Here is a 14,647-nt window from a genome sequence, read left to right on the forward strand (position 1 = left end):
GTCTGAAAACAGCCCAGATTCTTAGAAATGAGCCACTGGGTTGGAAAGTTTACACATCTTGCCCACTGGTATCACCTGCCACTCATCCTCTATGAGGTAGACCAATACATCCACTTTTAGCATAATGGATGAAACATGATTATTACTCCAAATATGGACAACTTGTGTTATTTTGGGTCATGGATGCCTTCAAATTTTTTCTGCAAACTATGGGTCTCTCTGTGTTCTAGATGAATATGCAGATGTAACATATATGTGCTGCACATAGTTTCTGTGGGTTTTCCCCACCCAGGAGCCTGCCCTCTGATATGAAGCAACTCTCAGTGCACACATGTGAATGGGTCTCCATCCTAACTGCCCACTGGAATCACCTGCAAAGCTTGGGCTCGTTCCTGCTGTGGACCACTGGCCAGTCCAAGTCCTTCAGGCTTCCCCGGGGATGGAACTTTAGGTCAGCAGATTCTACAATCTCTACTTGTGATTTTAACTCACAACCAGACTCAAAGTAGTAGAGGAGAGGCCTGAGGGAGACGAAAACAAGTACATAGGACCCGGTGACATGGCTCAGCAGGTAAGTGTGCTTGCTGCTGAGACCTGTGGAAAGAGAGAACTGACACCTACAAGTTGCGTGCACATGACCTCCCCCCAACAATAAATAAATACAATTAAAACAGTTCTTTTTTAAGAGCAAAGACTGGGCTGGAGAAATGGCTCAGCAGTCAGGAACACTGGCTGCACTTCCAGAGGAATCTGGTTCAATCGCTCGTTGCCATCTGCAACTACGGTTCTAGGGGATCCACACCCTCTTCTGGTCTCCGTAGGCAACTAAGCACCCACACGGTGCACAGACATATATACAAGCAGAACACCCAGACATATCAAATGAAATAATAATAAAAAAATTTAATCATTAAATAAAATAACAAAGACACTTTAAATCAGCAGAGGAGAAAGAAGATTTTTCCCAGTGAGAAAGGAAACCAGGGTTTTCGGGCTGGACCAGCTCAGACTTAGCATTCTACCAGCCTCTTTCACACTGGCCATGGAAGAACCACAAAAGATACCTTACCGTAGTCCTGATTGGCCAACCTAAGGAGGCTCACCAGGCTTCATGCCCTTGACCCTCACTCCATCTTCCCTCCTTTGCTGATTCATTCTTTGGGATGTTGTCTTAGTCCATTATCTACTGCTGTTACAAAATACCTGAGGGAAGATGACTTATAAGAAAAGCAGTTTATTTTGGCTCATGACACTGGAAGCTGGGGAACCCACAAACATGGTGATGGCAAAAGCCTGCTTCAACTCATGACAGAAAGCAGAAGGGCTAACAACCCAATCTTGGAGCAAACAGGGGCTGTCTGCGTTCTAGGTTAGCCCTTACTACCGAGTTACAGCCCCAGACCTTATGGATGATCTGGATGATCAAGTCACCAAGTCCCCTCCTTCCAATACCATTGCAAAAACAATCACATATTCACAAGTGATTCAGAGGGAACACGTGACATTCACACCAGAACGGTGTGTATCCACGTCCTCCTTGGCCTGTGGTTCTCGAGAGCGATGTGCACTCCCAGCAGCAGCAATTTCTTGGAGCCTGAACCCCCTTGTGTTACCTGGGCCTGGCTCCATCAGACATCAGGAGAAGGTCCAGCACTCCCGGTTTCCATCAGCCTCCTGGGCCATTTGGAGGCAAGTCAAGTATCAGAGTCAGCTGGGACTGCCAGGCAGGTGTTACCCAAGTGTGTAGACTTTACAGCACTGTTCTCTTTGGAGTCCTCGTGTACAGGGGACTTGTGTCAGGGAAATCCTACGGAGGATGTGGGGTGATTAGACTGCAAGTAAGTCCTGGAGAAGTCAGACTTGGAGTTAAAGAAAGGAAACATGGTAATGTTTAGGCCAGGGGAAGGAAGACATGTTTTGCAGTGGTGTTGAAAATCAGGGCTTAGGGAGCCTTGACCCCAGCCTTGCATGCTTCCTTTAAGAGATTGACAGGTCACACTGGTTCAGCATGTGGGTCTTCTAAGGAAGAGGTTTCATAATTTTCATCCGATTTTCCAGGGGGATTCACAGTCCCAATGTGGTTAGTTACCATGGCTGGAGAGGAAATTGCTTTCTGGGTTAATAAATTATATTAGCTTTAGAAGCAGTGTTTCTTGTCGTGGGGTCAGAGTGGTATTAAAATGATCTGTGCTGAGTTTGGCATGTGCATCCCTGAGCCACATTCGTGACCCCTGGAGTTGACACCTGAGAGTCTGCATTTTTAAACACGTTCTCCAGGTGGATGGGAGGTTCTGATGCAGCCCCAGGCTCCAAATCTAAAAGCCAGCGATGCTGGTGCTGAGAGGCAGCTCTGTTGGTAGAGTGCCAGCCTTGCAAGCAATGAGAACATGAGTTCAGTTCCCAGAACCCACATGGATAACACAGATGTGGTACAGCCTACTTAGAGCTAATTCTAGCAGTGAGCGGGTAGAGACCTGTGGACATCTGAGATGCCCCGGCCAGTCGATCTAGCCTACTCTGTGAATTCCTGGCCAGTGAGAGAGCCTATTTTAAAAAGACAAAGTGGACAGGACCTGAGGAATGACACCCGAGGTTGATCTCTGGCCTGCATACACACACACATGTGCACACACACAGAGAGAAAAAGACAGAGAGAGAATAAGTTAAATTATGAGTTTGGAATACATGGTAGTCACCAAAACATGGTGCGAAGGTATTAAACACTGTTGCTATCAATCAACCTAAATGCTACAAAACTGGGACTGACGCCATAGCAAGCTCATCCCTGGGCCTCTCTCTCTGTGATCATCCCTTTAAAGCTGTCTTCTGTATGTCACCATATGGCTGCAGAAGGGGCCTGGCTTGCAATAGCCTTCAAACCCTGGTAGTTCAAAACAGCTTTCCAGGATAAGATGCAGAACGGCCTCATGAGATCTAAGGCATTTGGAAATAGGATAACCAGAAGGAAGGCATAAGGAAAAACTATGTATGACCATACCAGCCTACCTAAGCCACGTCCTCTCTAGAGCCAGGGGACCTGTGCTTTCTTGGACATGACCCCTTCCCACCTGCTTTACCACATGCTTGGCAAACGGTGACAAAGTCCATCATCAGCTTATTTTCTCTCACCGAACCTCACGGACGGAGTAGGTCATTTGCAAAGAAAGCGATTTATTTCCTTCAGTTCTGAAAGCTGGGAAGTCTAAGATCAATGAAGAGGACAAAACCTAGTGAGAGCCTTTTTGCTGGTGAGGATGATGCAGAGGCCTGAAGGAGTACAGTGTCTGATGCAAGACAGAGCAACAGTGCCAGAGAGAACTGGCTTTTGTGACAATGCCACTCCCTCCATTACCCATTAAGCCACTAATCCCGGAGTGGATTAATCAGTCCATGGGGGCCAGGCCCTCATGACCCAGTCCTCTCCTAAAGGTCTCACCTCTCAAGTGCCACTGACATATCACTTTGGGGATTAAGTCTCTAGCGCATAAAATTTGGAAGATACAGTCAAACCGCAGCACCAGCTGATGACATGTTTTGATTTCTGAATGTTTAAACATTTAATATTTAGGACTTAAAGCAGTAAACGCTATAGGATGAAATCTGTAGAAATCTACCAAATACACACTTTTTTTTTTTCTGGAAAAAAAAAAAGAATCAAAAGAGACGGTGCTGGAGAATTGTTCAGAAAGAGTGTGTGTGTTCTAGAGTTGCCCTAACTAGCAGGGGAGATACAGGAGGACTTATTTAAGCCCTCCTCACCTGTACCATAGGAGTCAGCCTCACATATACTAGTGAGAAAGAGTGTTCCAAGCCCAAGCCCTTAGCAAACACTCCCTGAATGTGAACCAGAAATGACACACACATACACTACCTCCCCACACACACCCCCACCTACCTAGGTTAGATTTCTACTGTTTCTACATCTTCATTTTCTCTTATGGCCGGAAAAACATCATAAACCACAGTCTCGTTTTGTGCTTTTTAACTTCAGGAAGGAACCACCGAGGGGAGTAATGGCAAAGTGGACGCCATCGGTGTTAGAGGAATCTGGTTTTATTGGGCGAAGTCACATATGCTCCTGGGCTGCGTCAGAGGACAGACTGTAGAAAGAGCAACCACGAGGAGCTGGGAGTCTTCCACCAGTCGTGCCACTGCTGGAAGGCTGCCCTGTCTCGGCTTATGTGGCTCACAGGACAGTTCCCCACTCCTCCCTAAAGCCGTCCTCTCTGTCAGGTGCGAAGCTCCAGCATCGAGTTAAAGAAATGGAACAAACGCATCCCACGGCTTCTTGAAATGTGCAGATAAACCCATGTGCCCCCATCAGTTAAATTAAGCTTTTCTAAGAAAAAGTAAGTCAATTAGTTCAAAATGTGGGTTAGCGCTTCTGGGTATTTAAAAGGAGATCTTTTTTTCTTTCTTTTTTTAGTTCATTAGAAACAGCCTCAGGGCGGGTACATACCGACTCCTCCTTACATCCCTCAAGGAGCCTCCCCAAACACCCCATACCAGTTTCTGGTGCCTGGAGCTTCAAATGCTGGCCCTTAAACTGTCTCAGGGCTTTGAATGTGTCGTGAGCATTAAGCCCCTTTACTCGACATTCCTTATCTTCACTTTCATCATCATGAGCCACCAAGAGGTGCCTAACAAGGCTACCAAGAAAGTATGATTTCTTCTTTATTTAGCAAGACCTTGTGAATCTACCATAAAGGTAGGTCTCTGAGATGTTATAGACACAATAAATGAAACCAAACAGAAATAGAACAAGGTATCTCTTAAGAAAATGGCCTCCGATGACTATGAACATTGTCATGGCTTGTGAAGTGCTCACCTAAGTGCTTTCTTTAGAGACCGTCCTATTGGTAATGACAAAAAAAAAAAAAAAAAATGAAAAATATTTTAAAAGTTTATATCAACATTTGGAGGTAAAGTATTGTTTTTAATTTTTGTTGTTCATTTTGTTTTGACCTCACTAGTTCAATAAGCTATATGAAGATAGCAAAGTTTCAGAAATATTTTATATACTAAAACCGTTGTAAATCACTATTATTCACAAACATTTATTATATGACACTAACCAATATTATTAGTTGTTCTACCACTTTAATTAGTGTTGTGATGAAATGGAAATTATATTACTTAATAACAGTACTGATGGACGCTTCAGTGGAAACACATGGCTACAAGATAAGGAAATGCCTCTCCTTGTTAATAGTAGGGCTTGACTATCTTTGCATTTGAATTCTTTATTGGCCAAGTGACATTGTATTGTCTGGATATTATAACAAAGGGAGACACCACGTTTTCAGATTCCACAGACACACAACTTGCTTATGGAAAATCACATTCCTCTTGCATGTTATTCATTTAAAAAATACCTAGGAACCTGGTAGGTAGCTGGAAAGGTCCAGAATTACACTTGCCTGGCAGCAATTAGAATCTAAACTTTCTATTCCTGTCAATCACTATGTTAGGTTTACTGTGACCTGTTTTTCTGGCATAGCATCAAAGACAAAAATGTGCAACACTCCACCTTGCCCCCAAAGATGCACACAGAGGAGCCCAGAACTTGAGTAGAATGTTTGCAGGCTAGTCTGGTTGGGTGAGTGAGCATTCCTTTTGTCTCCAAAAGCTTCATTCTGAATTCTCTAAAGCACAAATGGGGCTTTACTTCCAATAAACTAAGAAAAATAGAACCACTGTCTGATCAAGATTATGACACTTCTCAGCTCATTTCTACAATACCCAAAGTCCAGGGACTCAGCCTAGCAACACTGTCTTCCCCAAATCCTCAAAGTCACATGAACAGAAATTTGAGTGGCAGGGAATCACTTCCTTAAGAGTGAGTAGTGTGTGTGTCTGTGTGTGTGTGGGTACAAACACACATTTGTCCTTTGTTTCCTTAAAAGCTGCATGAGGTAAAGAAGTTTGGTCATGGGCTATGGAACCAGCTTGCCTACCCAGGTGAGGTTTGGAAGACCCGGGCCACATGGTTTAACTTTCTAACATTTATTTTAAGTGTTTCTAACATGTTGGGAATCAAACTGAGGGCCTCTTTCCTGACATGCAAGAGTATTCTTTCCCTAACCGCATACCACAGCTTGAACTTTAAAAATGTGTTGGCCTTAGTTTCCTTGTTTATAATGAAGTGTGGAAATATTGGAGCTCTAAAAGCTAAGGGCTAATGGCTCAGCTTAGTGTGGCTCAGCCTGTCTGTCATTCCAGCACTTGGGAGGCTGAGGCAAGGAAGGTCTTGAGTTTGGGGCCAACCTGAGCTACATCATGAGTTCCTGTCTCAAAAAATCAAAACAAAACAAGTGAGCCAATAATTAAATGTTTACTAATGTTTCAGAAACCACATTAAATGCCCAGACAGCCTGGGCTCGGAAAGGAAGCTCCCAGCAGCCCCCCTCTACAGCCTGCAGCTCTCTTGCTATATGGGAGCATCTGTACATTTACTGAGTGTTTACTATATCTCAGCCACCCTGCTAAAATGTTTGGGGGAAATAAATGGGGTTACAGTCATAAGACATATTTTTGTACTTTCAGAGTTACTTCTTTTCCACTCTGTAGAGTTAGATTACATGTGTTCAAATTTCATCCAAGTTAAAAAAACATTACTCAAGATGATCCTCAATTGAATGCAACAGAATTAATAGTGAAATTGGGGAGGGGGGGAAGACATGTCAAACTAGCTTCAATTTGAATTGATATTTAGCCTCAAAAGCACTTTATGAATCTTTAAGTAATCAAATCAAGAGGGCATGGTTTTCTCTTTTGATTTGTTTCTTTAAAGTGATTAACTAAATGCTTTTTCTGGCCTCTGCCCAAGAGCCCACAAAATCCAATGGATTTAGCAATGTAAATCCTCTCCAGCTCACCTCTCATAATACACAGACACCTCCATTCCCTAGACTTGCCTTCAAAGAGTACACAACAACTCATTAACCCCACTAGGGACAGGGGAGGTGGTCCCTTTCTCTGCTGCTATACATAACTTTCTACAAAATGCTCCACTAAAGGGAAAAAAATTAATGATGGACATATTAATCTAAAACAGTTATTGAACTCTCTTTAAGTCTCAGGGACAGGTGTTGTCTAATCATTGTTTTCTGTCCTGCTTTTGAGTTGTAGAATGTTGTTCATGGTATTTTAGATCTTTCAAATTTAAAAAATCCCGATGAATATTGGATTTAACTAAACACAACCCGTTTGTTTGTTTGTTTGTTTGTTTGTTTGTTTGTAAAAAGTGGCTGGAGAGCTCATCCTGTCCTGGGCAGCATTCTGAGACTCTTAAGTGAATTGGGTTAGGAGAGGAAACAAGGCAGGTCCAAGGCATTCACAGCAAGTTCTTAGCAGATGAACCTCCGAAAACTGGAAGCAATACCTGAGCATTTTGATGGCTTTTTGAAGAGGTTGCCTGGTGGTTTTCTTAAAAGGCTATCCTAATTGATATTGACAGCAAAACTATGAGAATGTGATGTGGAAATCCATGGTTTATAAAAGCAGATATGTGTGGGCTTGCGGGTGTGGAAGAGTTCCTCCTGAAATGTGCGTGTCTACTTTCTGAGATGGGGAAACACAGGGAGGCATCTGTGATGCTTTCTAATGGTGTGGACAGAGACAGCTCGTGTGGACAGGCATCTTGTGGAGGTTGCAACGATCTTCAGGTGGCATATGGTGAGGACTCTGACAGTTGGATGGTTGCAGCAAAAGCTCCACACTGAACTGAATTGTTTTTGTAATAAATTGTAATCAATTGCACTTCTGGCACAGTTGTAAGTGGGGAGCCGAACTGCATAATGTGAAGTCAAGTTGGAGGACTTAGAAGACAGACTAAACAAGAAGTATTGTATCAACTAAAATGAGAGCATTTTTAAATTTTTTTCGGTTCCAAGTTGAGTATATGGAACTATAGGATGTTTTTAAGAGATCATTTAGTAAACGTGGAACTGAGCTCTTTTCTGAATTCAACTGTAATTTTATGTTACTGGTTTTAAAAATTAAGCAACCTTTCTCTCCTTATCTTTCTTTCCTTTGATGAGCAGTGGGGAAAGGACACATATTTCTTGTTGTGTTTGTTTTATTTTGTTTTGTTTCTGGTAGTTCTTCCTGGAAACTAGGTTGGTTACTGACCTGGAGAGGTATTTGATGAAGTATCCTTATTGGCGTAAGATTTGGGTAGCTGGTCAGAAGCTAGTGCGAGCAGGCGAATGAACAGTTCTGCAACAATCAGGCCAAAGCATACTTTCCAAGGTGTGTTTTCGTCCCTAGTTTAAACTCGGGTCCTGCCTGTTGCTCAGACATTGTCAAGGCAGCTCCTGAAACTGCTTTCTTTAAGTACGTTAAAAAGTGATTCGTGCCTGGGTGACATTTTCCCCTCCTCAGCCCTGCCATTCCCCACCCCCATCGCCTGGCTTTTGCCAGTAGGGACTTGCCCTGGGGGGTATTTTGTCCTGGGAACACAAAACTATTTTCTTTTCTGGAAGTACGTTGACGTCAACTGGAAGCTGTTTTTGGTTGCTTTGTTTCCCGGAGCGTCCAACCCAGCACACCGCCTCCGGCAAACTGCAAGCAATTGGAAGCAGCTCCCCTAGAGGGGAGGGGAGCCGATGTCTGCGTGGGAGCAGGTTGTACCGATCTTCTGCAGACGTGGGGAGACCTGCAGGGCTCTGGTGGGCCCAAGCAGGGAACTGGATCCCCCCCAGGCTGAGCGGACCTTCGGTTCAAAGCGCTTCTAAGAGGTCAAGGCCACTGGTAGCTAAGTGAGCCCAGTGGAGTTCTTAGCACTATAGCGATCCTCTGAGGTTCCAAAACCTGAAACCGTCATGGGACGAAATGCGGGGTCTCCGGAAGTGGCGGTGTGCAACTCCGCCGTGCTGGCTCCTGAGATGAGCTCTGGGCCAAGCGTGTCCACTCGGCTGCCCACTGCTCCACGCTCTGTGAAGCTCGTACATCTCTACATATTTCCCGGAGCTGAGACACAGACCAGAACTCTGTGACAAATCTGACAAACCGCCTCTCTAGAAGCACCTGGGGAAGGATTCCCCACAAGTATAACCTCCAGGATCCTCTTATCCTTGGACAGTTGTTGGTGATGAGAGGGCGCGTGGGCGTGTGTGTGTGTGTGTGTGTGTGTGTGTGTGTGTGTTTCCCAAAGGAGCTGGAGGGAACCTGCGAGACAGGGACTTGTTACAGCTTGTTTCACACCTGGCATGACTTCCCCGACGCTCTGTGGTGTCCAGGGCTGAGGAGGCTCTCAGAGGGTGACGAAAGATGGCCGCAGAAAAGCCACTGTCACCTCCCACTTAGATGCCCACTCGGCCCAGACTTCGCCTTTTCTTCCTATTTAACATTTCTTGTAAATTAAATTTGATCGATGATTTCTACTGAGGCACAAAATGTTAAACGCGCGGTGGGTGGGGGTAGGGGGTGGAACAGGCAACAGGGAAAAAAAAAGGAACAAATAGTTTGAGACAGGATTCCCCACAGCCGAACTGAGACGCAGAGGCAAATTCCAATGACGCAGGTGAGGACCCAGCGAGCCGGCCTCCAGGGAGGTCTGGCCCGGCACTGGGCGTACTGCTGGGATCTGCCTCTGTCGGTTCTCCGTGGCCTTGGGTCTCGGACCTGGCTGGCAAACCAAGGGGACACTCGGGCTTCCCAGGGAGTTGGAGAAAGTTAGGATGACTTAACTAGTGGCTCTGGCCACTGCCACCAAACAACAGCGGCGTCACTAGGGCGCTACCCCTAGGGCGCTACCCTCAGGGCGCGGGGAGGGGGTGGGGAGGGGGACGGCGACTCGAGGACGTGCCCAGGGACTAGGCGCGTCCGTGGCGGGAGTTTGGCTGGAAATGGGACAGTATCTCCTATGGGAAAGCGGGACCCGGCGAGCTCTTTGGCTGTCTATCCAGTTTCCGAGGTGCCCGCCCCCACGCGCCGGAGGCAGCGCAGCCCCGAGGGCGAAAGCAGGGCAGTTGGCAAACTTAAGAGAGCGCGCCCGGGATCCGAGTTACCAGAATTGTGGCAAGAGCGGGGGCGATCCAAACCCAAGTTCACTTTTCCCAACCGCCCCCTCTCCAGCTTATCCTTTAGGGTTAACCTGGGCACTCCTTGCCCCGGGGGGTGTCGTGTTACTTAGCCCTAGGGCGGGAAGGACGGCGGCCCTGGTGGGTGGCGGGTGGGTCCCTGGGGTCCCGGAAAGCGACTCTTCCCACAGCTCTCCTCCCACCAACCCCTCCCAGCCTTTCTTTCTTTTTTTTTTTTTTTTTTTTTTTGCACTTTCCCGGGGCTGGCTAGACCGGTGCGGACTTGCCCCAGACCTTTGGGGAGCGCCCCGGGTCTTTAATGACAGCTTAAAAGTGGCAGTTGGAAAAGTCTAAACAGATGAGGCTGACGTGGGGCGTGTTCCGCTCCTTAGCGAGAGTAGGGATGGGAGCTGGGAGCCGCGCTGCTGGCCCCAGGCCCCCGCGCCTCGCCGCCAGCAAGTAGGTGGGGGAGCCGGCGCTGCCGCCAGCCCCATCCCGCTCCCAAGCCTCGCCCGCTGCGCCCTGGCCGCGGGCGCAGAGAGGGTGCTGGGCCTCACTGAGCCTCCTCCACCCAGCTCATTAACCTGCCTGCTCCGGGCGGTCCCGGACACCGGCTCCTCGCAGCAGCACCCGCAGCCGGCTCCCTGCAGCAGCCGCCCGGATCCCCCGGCTCCGGGGGGCAATGAGGGGGCGGTGGAGGGGGCACCGCTCCTCCGGCATTACTTAAAGAAGTGACACCGCCCCGCCCTCTCGCCAGCCCTCCCTCGCGCCCGCCCGGGCCCGCGCGGCGGCTCCGCCAGAGGGTAAGTTGGGAGTGATTCGCCCCCACCGACAGCTCTCCCTCCCCTTGCTATTTTTTTTTCCTCCCAAAGTTTTCCTAGAAGTGGGGAATCGGGCTGGGGGAGTAAGAAGGTCCGGCTGGCCTCCCTCTTTTACCCTCTCCTGGCCACAGTTATCCCCCGCCCCCCACTTTCCTTCCCTGGCATCCCCTCGCCCCTCCCGAGAGGCGCTCCGGAATGACAATTGGAGCGCGGCTCCTTTAAGAGCCCGGCTTTGCCTCCCGGTAGCTGAAGGTCATTAAACACAAAAGCTCTCAGCGCTGCGGTCCAATATAGCGCATGCGCCCTGCCCGAGGACTGGCAGGGAGACGGCAATATGGCGAGAATGCCTGGCAGCGGGGACTGTAACACCAGCGCGGGCGGCAGCGCCGCCGCAGCGGCCGAGAACAATGGGGAGCGGGGTGAGGGCGAGCGCGGGGCCGGGGGCCGTGGCCGCCGCCACGGCCGCCCGCACTACTGCAGCGCGGGCGAGGAGGAGGAGGAGGAGGAGGAAGAAGAGGAGGAGGACGAGATCCAGGAGGTGCAGATAACGGGGGACGAGGAGGAGGAGGACGGAGGTGGGGGGCTGGAGGAGGACGAGGAGGAGGAGGAGGAAGAGGAGGAGATGGGGATGGACTGGGAAGAGCCTCTGGAGCCGGAGGACTCCGCCGGGGAGGAGCTGGAGCCTGAGCCGGTCCATATGATCCATATGGACCAGAGCGCCGCGCTGGAGCCCGAGGCGCCGCCGCGACTGCTGGCGCCCCGGGCCCGCGTGGGGCCGCCGGGGGACAGCGCGGAGCTGGACCCCGACGTGCTGCAGCGCCCCGAGCGGGCCCGGCTGAGCGAGAACACCCGGCTGGCCACCCGCTACGCCGTGCGCATCTTCCGGGAGTACCTGAGCGAGAAGGCTCAGAGCCCCGACTTCGAGACCATGGACAAGGGGGCGCTGTGCCGCGTGCTGCGCTCCTTCTACGCCGAGGCCCGCTCCAAGAGCGGCCAGCTCTACAGCAAGTCGTCGCTCATCAGCATCCGCAGCTCCCTCAACCGCTACCTCAACGAGCCCCCGTACTGTCGCACGCTCGACCTCACCAAGGACCCCGAGCTGCGCAGCGCCAACCTGACGCTGGCCGCGGTCATCCGCAAGCTGGAGGAGCAGGGCGCGGGGCCCGTGGTGCAGAAGCAAGCCATCACGCGCGCCGACCTGCGCAAGCTCTACACCTCCAGCGTCTTCAGCACCAACACGCCCTTCGGGCTGCTCAACAAGGTCTGGTTCGAGACGTGCATGTACTTCTGCACGCGCGGCCGCGAGAACCAGCGCGAGCTGGAGGAGGACTCCTTCGGGCTGGCCATGGACGAGGACGGCCGCAAGTTCGTCTACTTCAAGTCGCTCGGGCCTTACCACAAGTCGCGCTCCTCGTCCTGGAGCAAGAAGCGCGCGGAGAGCAGCGACGAGGAGAACTTGCCGCGCATGTACGAGACGGGCACCGAGTTCTGCCCCTACGCCAGCTTCGTCAAGTACCTGTCGAAGCGCAATCCCCTGTGCAAGGCGTTCTTCCAGCGGCCCCGGGACCACTGCAGCGAGGGCGATGTGACCTGGTACGAGAACAAAGCCATAGGCAAGAACTTGCTGGGCACCAGGATGCAGATGCTCTCCAAGGCGGCCAAGCTGTCCAAGACCTACACCAACCACTGCATCGGCGCGGTGTCCATCGCCACGCTCAACAGCATCGCGGGCATCGGGACCAAGCTGGGCTCCCCGGCCCCGCAGGGCTGCTATACCGAGGCTCTGAACGGGTCAGCTCGTCACCACCACTCCCACCATCCCCCCACCCACCCTTCCCACCACCACCACCACCACCACCGCCCCCAGCCGCCCTCGCTGGGCAGCACTTACATCCTCCCCAAAGACAGCCAGGTCGGGCCCGACGTGAAGTCTGAGGCTGCGCCCAAGCGCGCGCTGTACGAGTCAGTGTTCGGGTCCGGGGAAATCTGCGGCCCTTCTTCCCCCAAAAGACTTTGTATCCGTCCCTCCTCGGAACCCGTGGACGCGGTGGTGGTGGTTTCCGTGAAACACGACCCCCTGCCTCTTCTTCCAGAAGTCAATGGGCACCGAAGCACCAATTCTCCCACCATAGTTTCACCTGCTATTGTTTCCCCCACCCAGGTAACCAAACCAACGTCTGTGCATGAAATATTTGTCTGGTACCGGTTCGGGGCTAACTTGTGCTCCCTTAGATCGGGGTTGTGGCGAGGATTTTTTTTTTTTAAGTAGCTGTTATAGGGCACCGGATTTGATACAATCCCTAGAAATTTTAACTCTTCACGTTTAGGGGGAAAACTTTACATCCAACCTTAAAAGATGCCGGGGATCCTTAGCTTCCAAGGCGCTGGCTGCAGCGGAGTGAAGCTACAAACCTCCAAGTTCTCAGAACGGAAGGTTTAAGCTCGCTCTTGCAAATGCCTCTCCTTGATGCCTGAGCTTCGGAAGTCAGCGACCGCCCGAGCGCTCAGTAGAGGTAGTTACCTGAATCACATTAGAATGGAGTTACGTTTAAAATGCTCCGCTACGTACTTGCCATAACTTCTGAAGGTAGGGGGGAAAAAAAGAACACTTCTAGATTATTGGCAGAGAAAACTCTCCAGTCCCACTTCCTGTAGATCGCTTTTGTTGTTGTTGTTAAAGAAAAGGGGCGGAGACTGTAGCGGCTGGCGGAGGAGTGCCGGTTTATCCTTTCAACGTGCAGCCGCGGGTAACGTGACCTTTGGGGGTACCATTCCCATTAGCCTTTGCTAACCTTGCTCAGATGGGAAAGCGATGTCTAGGCTACGGACATGATACACCGGCGTGCAGCTGTGGGGTGCCAAGTTGGCCATGGGCGCTGGCACGGTTGAAGCTGAGGCCCAAACAAGGAAGAGAGAGAAGGGTTGGGAGGAGAGTCATCACCCCAGAGTAAGTGAACAGCTGGACAAGAGTAAAACTTGGGCTTTCCGTATTGTCATTAAATCTGAAAGAAACCCACCGGCAATCGCTGTCAATTCCTGACAGTGCTGACAGGCTGGGGACTGAAATGTCAGAAACTCTCCCTTGCTCCTCTGCGGGAGGCACCTGTTCACCAGCACTGTTAGGGTTACGGCCCTGTCTTGGGTGTTTCTCCAGAAGGCAGACATGGGGAGTCTCTTGTGGCCCGTTCCGCAGGCGGGACACAGGAAGTTTTCTTGACCTCCCCTACGCATCAGCAGAAATAGGAATTCTGCCCCACGTCTGGAGCACCCTGTGCTTTTTCTCCCAAGTGGAGATTCCAGTTTTGGATAAGCTGACCCTTTCCGATGGGCCTGCCTCAAAGGTGGGCAGGAAGGGTCTCAGCAGCACTGGCCTCTAAACTACACAGGGCCTGTGGGCCGTGTCCTGTGCGCCCCTGTGTGGTTCATCCTGACAGGTTGTTTAAAAGTGTTTTAAGGGTGGAGAGGTAAGTTAGGGGTTTGCTTTTTCTTTGGAGGTAAAACAGAAATGGTCACATTCTCCTAATGAATACCCTCAAGGTGCCCTGGGTTAGAGTCCCACCTGATTAATTAAGAGTTTTAAAGATTAAGAATGTGTATTAACAATGTATGCATGCAGAATAATACTGAAATGGTTTGTCTACTGATATCTGTCAGTTCTGGGCATTGGTGTCATATAGGTGTGTGATTGAAGGGCCCATAACAGTTTCTTCCTCCTCCTCCTTTTCTTCTTCTTGTTCCTCCTCTTCCTCCTCCTCCTCCTCCTCTTCCTCTTCTTTCCTGGCTTTTGTTTTCTATTCGTGC

General features: G+C 50.1%; 1 protein-coding gene across 4 annotated transcripts in view; it reads left to right on the forward strand.

Annotated features, from left to right (window-relative positions):
• Kctd1 (potassium channel tetramerization domain containing 1) overlaps nt 1-14,647 on the forward strand; it is a 186,021-nt gene that overhangs the window by 82,516 nt on the left and 88,858 nt on the right. Inside the window, exon 1 of one of the 4 annotated variants that reach the window (XM_021639928.2) lies at nt 10,338-10,828. The exons of 1 other annotated variant lie outside the window; for it this stretch is intronic. Coding sequence is in view for 2 of the 3 variants with exons in the window: in XM_021639925.2 (XP_021495600.1) it covers nt 11,181-13,007 (1,827 nt within the window). In the remaining variant the exon portion in view is untranslated. Of the gene's footprint in view, nt 1-10,337; nt 10,829-10,878; nt 13,008-13,635; nt 13,794-14,647 lie in introns of those variants that run through there. 2 more of the 4 variants (XM_021639925.2, XM_021639926.2) reach the window with 2 other exon arrangements.

The sequence above is a fragment of the Meriones unguiculatus genome, chromosome 2, assembly GCF_030254825.1.
Source record: "Meriones unguiculatus strain TT.TT164.6M chromosome 2, Bangor_MerUng_6.1, whole genome shotgun sequence".
NCBI classification, from domain to species: Eukaryota; Metazoa; Chordata; class Mammalia; order Rodentia; family Muridae; genus Meriones; species Meriones unguiculatus.